Here is a 16,246-nt window from a genome sequence, read left to right as displayed (position 1 = left end):
TTGGATTAGAGCATCTGTTTTGCAATCAAAATGTGCTATTTTAAGTCAATGAAATGTTTGGAGGGGACATTTTCCAATTAAATAGCTATTCAGAGTGAATACACCAACAACTTCATTTGGTTATCTACCAACAAAAATGTCTTGGAGAACCCCCAGGATTAGCATGTAATTACCATATAAATGGTGTTTCTTAATTATTTTTGTTATATTGGGCAAACTGCAAATCATTTCCTGAACAAATCAGGTGTTGGAAATGTTTATTGTCAGACAATGTGACTCTTTTATAAATGTATTAAGCATAGCACAATTAACAGAATTAAACAAGCCAGTTAAATAGCACAGAAAATGAAAATTCTGGAATACAATGTTGAAAGGAGTGTCCATCTGTGAAAGTCTCCATCTGTAAGAGAAGAGTTTGATTAAATGAGACTATGACCTCTGAATCTCCTTCATCGTTGGCAGGTTGAGACCTGGAAGAGGAAAGCTACAGAGACTTGTTCCACCAGCAATCAGCTTCTGGCGGCAGGTCAGTGGATCACTGATTTGAACTTAGTTGAAGAACTGGGGCAAACAAGGAAAAATTCCATTTGTGGATTACAGACTAAAAGAAATAATCACGCAGCCTTTAATCAAGAACAAATTCGATGGGAACAAATTCCCCTTGAACAGTACGTGAGAACATTCCTTCAACTGGATCTCCACTGTTTTATTATGCTAACCTCATTTGTGGTTTGACTAGGTTTCTACTTAGCCATTAGTGTCCATAGGGAATGGATTGACAAAGACTTTTGTGGAGGTCTGCAGCAGAGACTGAGCCCAAACCTCTAACAGGATTTTTCTTTGTTTGCCCCTCCAGCTAAAAGAAAATCCAAGGATAATAAAGATCATGCCAAAGGTTTGGCCAGTGCATGATGAAGTTTAGACCCTAGCGAACATACAGAAGTAACTTGCTCTTTTCTTTTCTGCTTGGCAATCTTCCAACAATGTGTGGTGCAGTCAGATAGAAACAGCATTAAGTTCTGGCCAACTCCGATTCTGACAAGCTGACATATGCCACGGGTGTCAGTGAATAATGTTAAAATGGCTCTGTAGTACATATATTTTAATTAAATGCGACCATAAAGAAATGTCCAGATCAGCAGCTGGAGAACCTATAAATATTTAAGTGGCAGTACAGTGAGAAATCTTATTAAACGCTCTAGGTACTGTGCTTTCCGAGCTTATTTCCTATTTATTTTACTTAAATTATCAATCCCTTTACACATCTAAAATAATAGCTTTTTTCCACCCAAAGATGTGAATTAAATTTATGCACAAAACTGGAATACCACATAAAAGATTAGCGAATAATGCAGTTTTTACATTCATTGAGTCAAAGATAACATAAAATCGTTACTTCCTGATAAACTGCCACCTAATAGTAAAAAAGGGGGGAATTATCTGCAGTAGAAGTTATTTTATTATTTATTAAATTACTTGCAACATGCAATAGGAGGTACTAAAAATAATAATAATGAAATTGAAAGGAATTTTAGAATGATCAAAACAACATTGCAGATGTTTTACAATGCTGTCCATCTTACCTATTTTGACACCACATAAATCTCTTAAAACAAAACCACCTTTTTTAAATGTACACACTAAAATTTACATGGTAAACATGTTTCTTTCGTAGTTTATGCACATTTTTACTAATTGAATAAAAAGTTTGTCATACCTAGTTATGCAGTTTTTCATGCACATTTTCAAAATGTATGTGCATCTTGGCGTTTCCATCAAGCATTTTTAATACGAAAATCCGAAATGCAAATAAAAATATATATAACAAGCTTTTTAGATCACCAGCCACTGTGGTTACTAGTAGTTTTCTAACATTACTAGCCTCTCACCATTTCCACTGGCCACAATTTTTTGTTGGGAAAGTATATTTTATATGCAAAAATTTGACTATGGTATGCTAAAATCACTCAAGAGTAAAATTGCTAGACCACATGTTATGTCCACATGTCTCCTCATTCATTTCGCTTTTTTGTGTTTTGTGTATGACCTGCTCAAATGTCCACAAGCAAATGGGTTGTCCTTTCATACTGTTTCACTGCTGTTAGTTTTTATTTTACATGAATTTTTTTAGGGTTTAACACTAAGGACTTCACTAATTTTTCCCTGGCCACACCATAAATAAATATTTCTAATTTGAAATACTTCTTATTCTTATTTCTTAGCCATACATTTTAAATAATGTGTAAAAACAATTAAGAAATTGACATTTAAAAAAGAATTATTGTCATGTTAAAATAAGCACAGTAGTCTGTCCAGGCTGAAGATCCCATATCACCAGTTAATTAAACATAAATGGAGAGAATTTACTCCTATTAAAGCAATGTTATTGTAAAGGATGATACTTGAATCGTATTAACAAAAATAACCGTTAACAAAAGAAAGAAGGTGAAAAACATATCATGTGCGATAATGAAAGGATGGTCACGTGTACACAGTTAACGTTAGGCCCATTGATAATCTGTTCAATGAATGGAAAAAGTGAAAGAAACCTATATTTTCAAGAACATTTTCAGAAAATTATTTTCGACTAGCCAAAGTGACTGGCTGTCCAACCTGCCACAGCTGAAATCTACCTGCATTTGGCGGGTTTGAAGGTGTTAATGTCAAGCCCTGTATATAACCAACATTTTAAGTAGATCAAAAGGTTTTGATAAAAACAAACACCACCCATTATTGGTTTAAAAAAAAATCTGAAAAGTTTTTTAATCCACTTCATATGGTGATTATTATATCTATGGATGTTTTATGTTTTATGGATTAAATATGCACATATTTTTTATACAAGTGTGGATAAAATTAGGGGTGTAACGGATTACATTGGATCCATGATTTGTAAGGATCACATCCCACGATATGGAACACACATGACTCGCGGATAAGTACATTTTTCTTTTACTTGTAGAAAATCTTACATTTGTAAAAATGGCAGAGAGATCACCTATTAAAATCACATGTATGAAAGCATTTAGGATTTTCTGTAAAATATAATGATGGTGGTGGTATTCAAGAAGTGGTGGGTTTCTTAGGTTATTAATGTGATTTTCTGTCACTACTTGTTTAGCCTGTATTAATGCATTCAGTGTAAGCTGCACAATTAATCATTAAAATATAAGGATCTCAACACCATTGCAACATAAATTATGAATGATTTGCATATGTTTATTAATCCTTCGAATTACTGCATTCAAATCTGTGTTTGAAAAACACAAAAATCAAGAAAAAGATTCAGTCTTTTGAGTTATATATGAAGTTACTAACAGTCAAATAACACAAAAGTACTGGGATAACAGTTTATAGTTTAGATAAAACCACTGACATGGTAAAGAATAAAATCATCGTCATATGCATTTATCTTTATGCTTGAAAATTAAAGTTGTAGGCAGCCAGCCATCAAAAATATGCCACTGAATAATTCTTCAAAAATGATGATCTAGTAATAAGCATGACTATTTATGAGTGAACAGCTGAATTATTTATTGTAATAAAATAATAAATATGGGTTGTACAAAATATAATGTTAGATTTATACATTTAGCGTTATCATTAACAGCAACACACTACTGAATATTTTATCATTAATTTTTATTCAGCTGATTATTTCTTCATTTTTTTTTTTAATAAAATTACAGCCTTTAAGTTCTGTTAGTTAAAACCAAAAGTTTCTTGCAGTACTGTTTTTGTAATAAATGAATAGCAAATTACATTTGTCTTTCCCCCCTTTTTGGCTTATCCGAAAAATTGTCAGATACGTGACTAAAAAAACCATAATGTAATCCGAACTGTGAGATTTGTGATCAGTTACATTTCTATTATAATTATTAGAATAATAATGTTGTTATTTTACGTAAACTTAAATTTACATCAGAATGAATTGCAGAAGTTGCGACAGACATCATTTTTTAAGACTGGAGACCATTGATTAAGCCAACACAACCTTAAAGAACAGTCTGGTGCTTTTAATAAAATTGCTTTGCTTTCTATTATCCACAAATCAGCAGATCATCAAGATTTCAAAACCTTTTTAATCAGAACCTAAAAATGCCTCTAATTCACTCCTATCAAACTAAAACATTTCCCACAAATCAAAAGAACAGCTTCATAAAATATGTGTGCCATATAATCCTATTAAACAGCCAGTGAAGACGTATAACCTGAAGTGTGTTACACTAAAATGACGCTTGATGTGATTGGCATGCTGTCCTTCTGCTTATAACTGTGCTGCTTCACTGCAAGCTTACACAGCAGCCCGCAAAGGGTTAATGTGCTCTGATGCAATCCTAAGATTATTTCTCTCTCTTCATTAGAGGAACAGCGGAATACGGCTGCCAATATTCTAAAACTTATTCATGGTAAGCCATAACACACACATACACACACACAAGCAAGAAAACAACAATATTAACCCTTTGAGAGCTCCGTAATGCAAAAGCAGCGTGGCATTACAAATAGGCTATGCTTGTATGTTTGGGCTGACAAGTGTGCTTTGTGTGTATGTTTCAGATCCTTTAACCAGCCACATGGAGATGGTGACCGAAGTGGTGGTTCCCACTGTCTGCACCCTCTGTATTCTGATCAGCGCTGTCTTTCTCATGTTTCTGCTCCGCAAACGGAACTAACTCATTTTTTTTAAGTCCTAAAATTATTTGGCTCCTTTTTACCAAAATAATACTGTATGCAAGTAAGGATGATGACGATATGGATACTAATGATAAAACTAACATGTTCGGCCTTGGAATTTATTTATTTTAATGAGGAAGTTAATGAGTTAATGTGCTATGCTAGTTGCCCTAAAGGGACAGTTCACCTAAAATGAAAATTCTCATCATTTAATCACACTCAAGTGGTTCTAAACGTTTATGGTTTCTTTTCTTCTGTTGAACACAAACAAGATATTCTGTAGAATGTTGGAAAAGAGCAGCCATCGGTATTCAGTTTAAAATACTAGGAGGTCAATGAATGTTTTTTCCCCAACATTCTTCAAAACGTCTTCCTTTGTGTTCAGCAGAAGATTGAAACTCAAACTGCTTCGGTATAAGTGAAGGATGAGTAAATCAATTATTCATTCAATTTCCTTCAGCTTAGTCCCTTTATTCATCAGGGATCGACAAAGCACAATGAACCACCAACTTATCCAGCATATGTTTTACACAGAGGATGCCCTTGTTGTGTGTTTAAGACTTTTTTTCTGTTTATTAAACAATTATTTACAAAATATATTGCATTTATAAATATTAGAAGTGTTTATTACACACCAAATCGCCATGGGTCAAGTACCACTGAAGACTGGAGTTCAACTTTGCCATCAAAGAAATAAATTACATTTTAAACCTATCCAAACAGAATTCATTTTAAATTGAAATATCATTTCACAATTACTGCTTTACTGTACTTAAAAATAAGTGAAGCCATTATGAACATGAAACTTCCCTTTTAAAATTAAAGAAATGACCCCAAATGTATGGAACTGCCCCACAAATTTAAACCACTGCTTCAAAATCAAATAAACGAATGGTTATAAGCTCCTTTTTGTACTTTGGTTTTTAAAACATGGACTCTTACCTTTGTTAAATGAAGTTGATGAGACTACAGCTCACCATGGTCCTGTAGTAAAACATCTTCTCACTATCTCCATTTACAGACTCATTTAAGGATACATCTGTGTGTGCGTCATAATGTCAGATTTCTTTTTTAACCAACTCAACATAAAACATGACAATAAACAACTGCGTGCCTTACCTAAGTCCAAATGAATGTGGTCTACTAGGGGTTTGTCACTGAGGTACAATGATGTCTTGACTTCCTTTGACCCCTGTCCACTAGACACCTCCACGGCCCAAGAGAACGGCTGCTCTCTGACAGAATAACAGAAAACAATACCAATTATATAAACAGCACGACACCGTTCAGCACATAATACATGAAAACACCATACAGAAAGAACTCACTTCTCATAAAAGTAGCTAATGAGCGCCGGTTTAATTTGCAACTGGAAGATGTGGTCCTCATCATAGTTGGATGTTTTATAGTACTGCAAACAGGACCTGACATCAAATATCACGGTTAGAACAAGATATAACTACATTTTAATCTCTTTCAAAGTACCATCCCTAGTGCAATCAAGAAATCTGCAGTGCTCTCTAATAGAAAAGTGCACCTTCATGTATCATAAATCACAATTCTCTGTGGAAAAAAATGGTATGATTTATTAGCCCTTAAATCACTATTTGATTAATATAAGACTCTCGGAGAAGACGAGAAACTCACTGAGTGAAAAGGAAAAGGCGCTCGTGAGGAAGACTGAGGAAAGTGCTGCAGGTGCCCAGGATCTCCAGCAGGTGGTGCAGTTTTCTCACTCTAACCACCTGCTCCTGCAGATCCACCTCAGTGTCTAAGTAGTAACTCTGAAAGTTTAGAAAAAAAAAACACATTTTTAAAAAAAATTAGCGCATAGGTGACTTTGCACACTAACAGATGGTTTTAAAAACGTTTTCAAATAGGTTTAAATTTTAACGAACACAACAAACATGCAAAGCATTTTTTTTACATTTGAAAGTAATACAATACTGTTAATTGATAGTTATAATTAACATTTTCATTCTTGTTTAGTAAGCAAGTGCTTCTTTCCTAAAGTCATTGTTTCACAGTATGAATGCTAATGTGTGTTTATTGGGTTAAAAACCTTTGTTATGGTCGATTTATGATTTAATGATTTTTTGGGACATGTATGAAGTGTTTTAGTAGTTTGAATTTGAACACATATGCTGTATGTATAAATAGGCATATATGCATATACTGTAAGTCCCCTGTACCCCATTCCCTATTTCCTGCATTATTCCACTAATCTAGTCTACTTGAAGTAGTGAATGCAATGAGTGAGCGTATTAGAGCACTCAGTGGATCATTTAGTTTGTGTTTTGCTGCTTGATAAATCCCTCAGAAGGACAAGATTCCTGGTCAGACCTTGTTATTGTTTAACTCTGCTTAACACTTTTCGAGCTTTCTATTAGTAATGAAAGACTTCTGATTTCTCTCATGTATATAAACACTACTTTAAATATTCATTTATCTTGAAAGTTACAGCAATAAGATTGTTTTAAATGCCATCTTGTGGTCAGACGATCTAGATCTTGAGTGCACATGGGTTGTAGACTCGTAATTGCTATGCATATTGTGGGATTGATTTAGTGCACCTCAAAACGTCCACTAAAAATTTCAGAAACCACTAGAAATGGCCACCACTCTTACTGCTAAGAGTGGTGCTGATAATTAGCATGCTGCAAATTAGCATGCTGCTAATTTGTACCTCACAAAAAATGGAGCAAAAACATATTATTGTAATAGGAATATCACCCGATCCTTTATGCCTACTCTTTAAATATATACCAGGATTTATAAAGATATATCTTACCAATCGTTCACCCACTTCTGCGACAAACATATCATACATGAAACCCCTATAGTAGATGTACACACAGGTGGAGCTGGGGTAAATGAGGGTCTCACAAAACATGCTGCTAATTTGTACCACCAACAGCACTAAGGCAGTTAAATGTTGTGGTGAAGAGCAAGCTCACTGGCTAATGAGGCAACATCAACTATTTCCATTTCTATGGTGACAAATTGGCAAAATTCTCCAGGATTGTTGTCAAATATTAACGGCAAAGTAAATATATATCAATTATCTTAATCTAAATTGATTGAAATCTAGATTTTTAAAGTATCTTTAACTTAAAATTAATTTCACAAGTTTGAGGTCACGACAGTCACATGACAGACACCATGCCAGATGTAGATGATATCAGAATTTTTAAAATTACTGATATACATCTATTTTCAAACAAGAAACTATCCATAATGCATACAGTGATGTAAAATATGTATATTACAAATAGGTTTTATATTATTGGACTATTTTCATTGGCTCCTGGTCAAATTTTTGGGCTAGTTTTGGCTGGCCATTAGGCAATTTTTGTTGCAACGTGACAATCATGCAATACAGTTTCATGAAAGAATTTTGTATTAATGGCCACATTTGTCAAAATTCCTACCAAATAGTTGAGAGTTGTAAGTTCCTTCCCTGAAAAAAGAATAAACACATAATCAAGTCTTCAATCAGCTTCTCATAAGCCTTTAGACTGTCAGTCCAAATCCAATTTTTCTGCATATACGAATAGAATCTGATATTTATCAAGTGTGAACTGGAAAAATATATACATAAAATCAGATTCTAAATCACAAATTTGTTTCAAACTATATTCACGTTGTTTTAAATGTCATTAAAATCACATTTCTGAAAATTAGTTTCCATCTATTTTTGACACCATGTAAAAAAAATAAAGTCACACGCTGTTTGTAGAAAATCAAGAAGGTGTTCTAGTGAAGGGATTTCTAAAAATCTACAGCATGGCAGCTTTGTTTATGCGTGTTATTTTTAGTACAAAAACTCCAACCCAATGCCATTACCACAGAATGAAATAGCAGTAAACAGAGGATAAAATGGAGCAAAAACATATTATTGTAATAGGAATATCACCCGATCCTTTATGCCTACTCTTTAAATATATACCAGGATTTATACTTTATCAATGATTTGTTGTTGAATTCTGGTGTGATGCAGATATTAAAAAAAAAGAAAGAGCATGACAGAACCCATAAATTTGATCCAGATTGCAATCTGATGCACAAAAAATTGGAGTTGTACTGACAGCGTGTGAACAAGTCTGCAAATAGTTCTAAGCATCTCTAAGCGAATAACTATATCAAAGTATGCCAAAAATCTGATTACAAAATAAACAATGAATCAAAAATCAATGTACCAACAAGGTAGTTGATGAAGTCTTTCCTGATCTTGTCCAGGCCCAATTCTAGCAGCATATTAGCGGGTGCGAGACCAGTGAGAGGAACGCTGTCAATCTGCTGCTGGTACGACTGCAGGATCAACTTGCTGAGAGTGCTATTGCTGTCTTTATGAATCTGAGGAAGAGAAATACCCGCATTACACATCATTTTGAAATAATTATTAAGAATAAGATTTTTTTTTTAATTAAGATATGCACCCATGGTTTGATTTTGCCAAGTTTCACTGCTTTGACAACAATTTTCATGCATTCTGTTATGTCTTGATACGAAGTTACACCTATGAGAAAACAAAACATCCACAGTTAGAAAGAAATAGTTTTGGTGTATTTTAGTGAGGAAGTTAAAATGAATAATAATAATAAAAAAGCTCTTTTACTCTTTCTCATCTTCTCCCACAGTTGTTCTGTAAAGTCAAGGTCTCCTCTCTCAATTACCATTGAACTAAAGGCAGCATCTGGTTTAGCTTTCTGCTTCTGTTATAAAAGATTAAGGGGAAAAATTCACCAGTTGATGAATTCACTCCCTAATGTTATTCTGAATTCAAAATACATGATGTTCTTTCTTCAGTGGATGACACAAAAAGATTATTGTATGTTGTGGACAAAAACTGTTGTGTATATACTTAAATCTAATGAAAGTAAATGAGAACTAGAGCTTCCGATATTATATTTTACTATTGATTTACCTCAGAAGCTTTGGCAGAATGTCCTGGCACTCCATGCGCAAGGTTCTCAAGCTCTAAAATCAGGAAAAATTACTTAAACTTACATTAAATACAAAAACACCAAATTTTCCTCAATTTACACAGTATACTTATAAAGCCATTTCACAGCAAGGACAATAACCATAATGATAACTACAGTAGTAGTCGTTTTCAAAAATCAAACAGCAGAACAGTTATTCGCATACCAACTATAACAATAACGACCCAGTGTAACAATATTATTGTAATCTTAAATCTAATGAGTAAAGTGAAAAATAATAACACAGACACCAGACTATAAAGAGCTTTAAAGTAGCAACAAACAAAGTGGCACTTATAATAAACAGAATGTTATAGTGTGTTGGAATTTATTTGAGTAAGTCAGCTGGGTGTGAATGGAGATTTTAAGCAAAAGTTTTAAAAAAAGTGATTTAATTGCTGTTTCTTTCTTTAATGTAGCTGTGCTTAGTAAACATATAATGATAAAGCCATCTCATGTAATCTCTAGAGCTGCTGTATACCCTCTATCAGTGCTCTGGTCAGGTCCACTGCAGATTGAGTCTCCACTGGTTCCAACCATTCGATTTCTCCTGTTCGCAAACCGCCTGCCAGAGCCTAGTTAAATGTTTTAAAACAAAAACAATTTAATACTAGTAAAAAATTTTTAATTATATACATGTGGCTTCAAACGAATTAAAAAGGTTTTTAAGCATCAAAATCATAAGTGTAATGTTTCCCCTATATGTTAGATTCTTAAATCTTGTTTAATGTTGTTGTTTTTTTTGCAGCAAAGTAATTAGTTTTTTTTTTTTTTTATCAGGATTTACAGGAGACATTTACTAAAATCTACTTCAGGGTAAATAAATTGTATTCATATAAAAAGAATCTGAGCAAAAATAGCAAAAAAAAATGTTTTTGATGACATGTATTTAAAGGGAAAGCTCAACCAAATATTCAGTGTATTTAATTAATGAATCCTCACCATTTGCTCACAATCAAATGGTTCAGCTCTGCAGTTTTGCTCCAACTCTAATCAAACACACTTGATCCAAATAATCGAGGTGTTCAGAAGAGTCTTGAACATGTTGATTAGATGCATCAGCTGTTTTAGAATAGGGTAGGAGCAAAACTGTGCAGAGCTGCACACCTCCTGGAACTGAGTTTGAGACCTACAATCTATATGGACAAAAAAATACAATGAATGCCAATTGCTGTTTTCCCAAAATTTTAAAGTATACTTTCCTTTGTGTTTAAAAAAAGAAACTCAAACAGAATTGGGACAAGTGGAGTAAAGTACAGAATTTTCATTTTTGGATTACTTACCGCTTTAAAGGATCACAGTGCAGCCCCAAAATACTAATTGATTATCATTTTAAATGTTTACACACTGCCACTATACATGTTTTATATACATGTCAACAAAAAATACTAAATCATTTAAAATATAATGAACATTTAGTATGATCCTTTATTCTTTTTAATATTTTAATACATACTGGTCAGAATAAGAATGTTTTACACAATAAACATATATGCTGAATGATAAAGCATCATCATCATTGTCATCCATGTTTAATTTTTTTTCCCCAAGCTATTTGAAACATTCAACACTTGCATATAACATTTTTTTATTCATGAAGAAATCACTGATGATACACTAAAATATGATCTTGTCTATGTTTCACTAAAATTTTATTGACAAAATAAAAGTTCATAATCAGTTGGGCCAAACTAACAAAAACTAGTTTGTCTTTCCAATCCAAAATAAAAAGAAATATTCAAATCTATTTATTAGAAGACAAACTTTATGTTTAAGTCATTATTGTTATTGTTACTTTATTGCTAAAGTATCAAAATAATCAGAATAACACTAAAGCTAAACAGAAATATTTAAAAAGAAATATGCTGTGTCCGAAATCGCATATTTCTATACTCTATAGCAGGGGTGCCCAAACTCAGTCCTGAAGGGCTGGTAACCTGCAAAGTTTAGTTGCAAACACAATTAGACACAACTGAACCGGCTAATCCAGCTATTTCTATGTGTATTAAAATCTTCCAGGCAGGTGTGTTGCAGTAAGTTGGAGCTAAGCTATGCTGGACACCGGCCCACAAGGACGGAGTTGGGGCACCCCTGCTCTATAGCAAGTAAAAACAGTATGCAAGCGGAATAGTATGTCCTAATTCACAGAATTCGAAAAACAGTATGCAAGAAGTACCAATAAATGCGAAGCTATCCCATGATGCCATACAAGAGAATTCATGAATGAGAGTGAAGCGACACAACTGCTGAGTGTAGGTCACGTGATAATGACAAATGATGGATTTTAGCAAGTCTGAGCTTCATTCATACTACTCACATTCATTCTGTAAAGAACTTACTTTTCTAACGGTCAAGTAGTAAATTCAAATCCAAATCCAAATGTAGTACCTACTTAAGTAGCAGGCAAATATGGACGCAGCCTTAACTTAACTATTAACAGATATCATAATAGTATACAAAAGAAAATAACACTTCTGTAATATCCTTTTACATTCAAACAGTATAGTTTTCACTTACCAGGAGGAACTCCATCTCTCTGTAGGTCTGATACAATGGACTTCTTATGTCTCCAACTGCAACTTTGATATTCTGCAAAAAGCAATAATAAAAGAAACAAATACATAACCCATTTAATGAACAGATTAATTATGCCAAAATTGTTAAAGGCAAATAACTGAACCAGAGTTGCTTTAGAAGACAATGGTGGACACTCCAACATTTTCTCCACATGGTTCCATGTGAGGCTTGCGATTACACTGCTCTGAGACTCAAACATCAAGCTCTCCTCTGTTAAAGAGCAAAACAGGTTGTACTGTGCATAGCCTTTGGTTGATACCTGAAAAGATATATATAATACTTAATAAATATCACATACTAAAAAACCTATAGGAGCTAAATGACAGAAAAGAACATATCATACTGCAGAAGTATGGTGTCTGTTCTGATGCTCTTGCTTAAGCTCATCCAAAGTGGTGAACGCAGTTTCATCTCCTGTTGGACCTGCAGGACATCGGGAAATAAGGAGTTATTTATCTTAACAAAGATGAATTACATTACTAGATTTGATCCTTATTTAATCCTATCCATCTTAATTGTGACTAAAATAAGTTTTGCATCTAAAAAAACTTTTTAAAAAAAAAGTTATGAAGAGGTGTTTTAGTCCATTTTCTGCAAATATTGAAAAAATAAAGAGTGTCAATCAAATATGGCAAGTATCACTTGGTTGTTTACATACTGAAAAGATGATGGCTTCATCAAAACTTCAAAACAAATGAGTAAACTATGCTAACATAAAAATAGAACAAAGATATCTTCAAAATGTATAGTATTATTATATGTATTCACAATTATTTATTTATGTGTTGAGTGTGGTGTTTGAATGAGTAAACATTTTGATGGCAATAATAGTGACTGGTAGAAAAATACAGTGCAGTGCAAAGCAAAGTTACAGTAAATATTAAATATTGCTCTTAAATTAAAGACTTAAATAAGGGCTGCACAATATATCGTTTCAGCATCGATATTGCAATGCGTATCTCTGCAATAGTCACATCACAGGATCTGATGAGTTGGGATTATAGTTGATCAACAATTGAGAATACATGAGATTTTTGGAGTCATTGTAAAGTATAACCATGACAGAGTGAAACTGCAAGTGTTTTAAAGGCTTTGCAAAAGAGTGTAATGCATTCGGGAATTAACGTAAATCATTTGTAATTTTAATGAAGAATAAGTTTCCTGAATTATTAATACATTAAAGACTACACAGTTTTATTTTACATTTTATTATTCAATTTCTGTATCCGAATACTGTTTGACTCCTCCAAAAAAAAACATTAAAAATAAAATATTTTACTTTTTTTTGCTCTATTGTAATTATTCTTGCTAGCAATTTGTTTATTATTTTAGACATAATTCACCCCCTTACAAAATCAACCCAAATTAATCTAAGTGAATGTTTATTTTTACACAAAAAAAAGATTTTGAAGTCATCTGGTGAAATAGTTTTCATACCGCAGAAAAACAAAATATTGCAATGTCAATTTTCCAATATCGTGCAGCCCAAATTCAAATGTAACAATACTGCTGTTTAACATAATTACACTTACATATATAAAATTATGATGTACATTTCAATAAAATAACAATTTTAACAGTGTATTTTATGTCTTATTTTTTAGTATTCCTGTCAATGTTGTATAGAAAAATATAATGTACAAGAATATCCTCAAAATACAACTAAACAGTTTTTATTTTCACACAATTTTCATTAAGAATTCTACAAGTGAATTCTTATTTACCATTAGGCCCACACGGAATCTGCACGTGCAGAATTCCGCAGATTTTTAGCCAATCATTAATTTTGTTTATTTGCTTGAGTAAATGTGAGTAAATCCATATTTATTCAATTTTTCAATTAATTACAGTAATATTATTGACTTATATGAAAATGGTAATCTGATTTTTGTACAAGGCAGTTTGTACAGTGAAGTTTTCTGTCTTTGAGTAGATATATTATATGAGAGACTTGCTTTGTTCAACTCAATTCAATTCAGCTTTATTTGTATAGCGCTTTTACAATGTAGATTGTGTCAAAGCAGCTTCACATAAATGGTCATAGTAACTGGAACAGTGTGGTTCAGTAACTGGAACAGTGTGGTTCAGGTTTTAGTGTTTAAGTTCAGTTCAGTTCAGTTTAGCTCAGTTCAGTGTGATTTAATCATTACTGAGAGTTCAAACAGTGAAGAGCCAATTCATCGATGCGTAGCTCTACCAATCCTGAACCATGCAAGGCAGTGGCGACAGCGGAGCGGGAAAAAAAACTTCACCTGATGGGAGTGAAGAAAAAAAACCTTGAGAGAACCAGACTCAGTTGGGCACGACCATTTTAATTTCTCCGCTGGCCAAAAGTCTTGTGCAGAACTTCATTCGTCGTGGTTTTGTTTACCAAATAAAGTGAATCTAATTGGATTTGCATTTCAAACATTAAACAAAAGTTAAAAAGATATAATTTTTTATTTCATATCTTTAAGGTTTTAGTTATGATACTCCCAAAATAATTCAGCATAAATCCGCAGATTTTTACTAAAATTCTCAGCAGAAACAGCAAAAGAACATCCGCAGATTCCGTCTGGCCCTACCAATGACACATCATTTAAATATTATCATGTCTAGTGAAATGTGAGGATTAAAAATGGTTAAGTAATGTATAAATAACAAAAGAGTTACCTTTGCAGCAGACCGTGTACAATTTGACACCACTGGTTTTGTTCCCACTGTAGGTGATTTCTACTCCAAGCCAGGCAGTGGCACATGGGTCCGACTTGTCACAACGAACCCAGAGAGGGTGCAGATTCTCTGGGGCTTTCAGTCGGCTCATGTTGGGGTTATGAGCCATGGTGTACCATGACAACAGTTGTCTGGTTGAAGATGGCAAGTTATCATTATATATAAACACAATGTTCATTTGATTTAAATTATAAATGCAGTATAGTAATAGACACTACACGCTTTGCACCTTGCTTTCATGATGGAGAGAGGCTGTGGCCCCGGATCCTGCTCCACTTTAAAGAGAACGTCTTCAACATCACTGGTGTCTGCTGACGTTTCTGTAGCTTCGGGTTCATACTTGGTTTGCTTATTATGAATAACAAACAAATATTTAGTCATTCATTCAATTTCCTTAAGCTTAGTCCTTTCATTCATCAGGGGTCAACACAGCACAATGAACTGCCAACTTATCCATCATATGTTTTACACAGCGGATGCCATTCCAGCTGCAACCCAGTACTTGGACACTCACTCACACACACACACACACACACACACACACACACACACACACACACACACACACACTACAGCCAATTTAGTTTATTCAATTCACCTATAGCACATGTCTTTGGACTGTGTGGGAAACAAGAGCACCTGGAGGAAACCCACGTGAACACAGGGAAAACATGCAAATTCTACACAGAGATGCCAACTGACCCAGTCAGGGCTCGAACCGGCGACCTTCTTGCTGTGAGACGACAGTGCTAACCACTGAGCCACCGTGTTTACATTAAGTGATGTAAAATGTGAAAAATAATAGCTCATAATATTTACATGGGGACCATTATATGTTCACTTACTGCTTTCTCGCAGATGAAGATGGGCTGATTTTTTTCACCGATTATGTCGTGCAAAAGCTGTTCCTTCTTCACAAGCAGCACTGAAACGTCATCCTAAAATTAAAAACCAATACATCCATAAATACTTTTCAACACCAATTTGTCTATTCGTTTATATCACATGCGTTTTACCATATACGTGCAGTTGTCTTTACTTTCATCTTGGCATAACCTAAAACAGACAGAGAGAAATGGTAAACAGTGCATATTACATTTGATGCACGTAACAAAACATGGCAGATCTGTCGACTAACATTCAAGTTCAGTCAATGGACAAGTACTTACTTCAGAAATTTAACAAAAGCGTTGGCGTCCGAAACTATTTTGGATCCCATTGCCTTCGATTGACAGAATTCTAGTAGCAAATTGTACTTGTTGAAACGCCAAGACGACAGAAAACTTTGATTACAG

At 33.8% G+C, this 16,246-nt stretch overlaps 2 protein-coding genes across 8 annotated transcripts in view; one reads left to right on the top strand and one right to left on the bottom strand.

Moving 5' to 3' along the window:
• The window catches only part of lctlb (lactase-like b), a 17,417-nt gene extending 11,835 nt beyond the window's left edge, over positions 1-5,582 (top strand). For 2 of the 7 annotated variants that reach the window (XR_012393732.1, XR_012393731.1), the window contains exons 13-16: positions 463-526; positions 857-942; positions 4,365-4,409; positions 4,561-5,582. Coding sequence is in view for 5 of the 7 variants with exons in the window: in XM_068214797.2 (XP_068070898.1) it covers positions 463-526; positions 4,365-4,409; positions 4,561-4,676 (225 nt within the window). In the remaining 2 variants the exon portion in view is untranslated. The remainder of the gene's footprint in view (positions 1-462; positions 527-856; positions 943-4,364; positions 4,410-4,560) is intronic. The other 5 variants (XM_068214797.2, XM_009293569.4, XM_073929249.1 and 2 more) reach the window with 3 other exon arrangements.
• Positions 241-16,246, bottom strand: zwilch (zwilch kinetochore protein). The gene is made up of 19 exons (NM_001199735.1): positions 16,121-16,246; positions 15,968-16,007; positions 15,797-15,889; positions 15,181-15,299; positions 14,892-15,082; positions 12,583-12,662; positions 12,343-12,498; positions 12,180-12,251; positions 10,144-10,237; positions 9,605-9,657; positions 9,296-9,392; positions 9,117-9,196; positions 8,877-9,033; positions 8,109-8,137; positions 6,325-6,461; positions 6,006-6,101; positions 5,797-5,912; positions 5,620-5,716; positions 241-400 (listed from the first exon to the last, which is right to left on the bottom strand). The coding sequence occupies exons 1-18, from the start codon at positions 16,168-16,170 to the stop codon at positions 5,625-5,627; spliced, it is 1,752 nt and encodes a 583-aa protein (NP_001186664.1). The 5' UTR covers positions 16,171-16,246; the 3' UTR covers positions 241-400; positions 5,620-5,624.

The sequence above is a fragment of the Danio rerio genome, chromosome 18, assembly GCF_049306965.1.
Source record: "Danio rerio strain Tuebingen ecotype United States chromosome 18, GRCz12tu, whole genome shotgun sequence".
Lineage (NCBI taxonomy): Eukaryota > Metazoa > Chordata > Actinopteri > Cypriniformes > Danionidae > Danio > Danio rerio.
This window is presented reverse-complemented; position numbering and strand designations above follow the sequence as displayed.

What these genes read in the sequence shown, in the direction of transcription:
- zwilch (NM_001199735.1), bottom strand. Translation starts at nt 16,170, where the DNA reads ATGGGATCCAAAATAGTTTCGGACGCCAACGCTTTTGTTAAATTTCTG. An exon ending in CGCCTTTTCCTTTTCACTCA is followed by an intron (nt 6,102 to 6,324) that starts GTGAGTTTCTCG and finishes ATTTGATGTCAG; the next exon opens with GTCCTGTTTGCAGTACTATA. An exon ending in CCACATTCATTTGGACTTAG is followed by an intron (nt 5,717 to 5,796) that starts GTAAGGCACGCA and finishes ACGCACACACAG; the next exon opens with ATGTATCCTTAAATGAGTCT.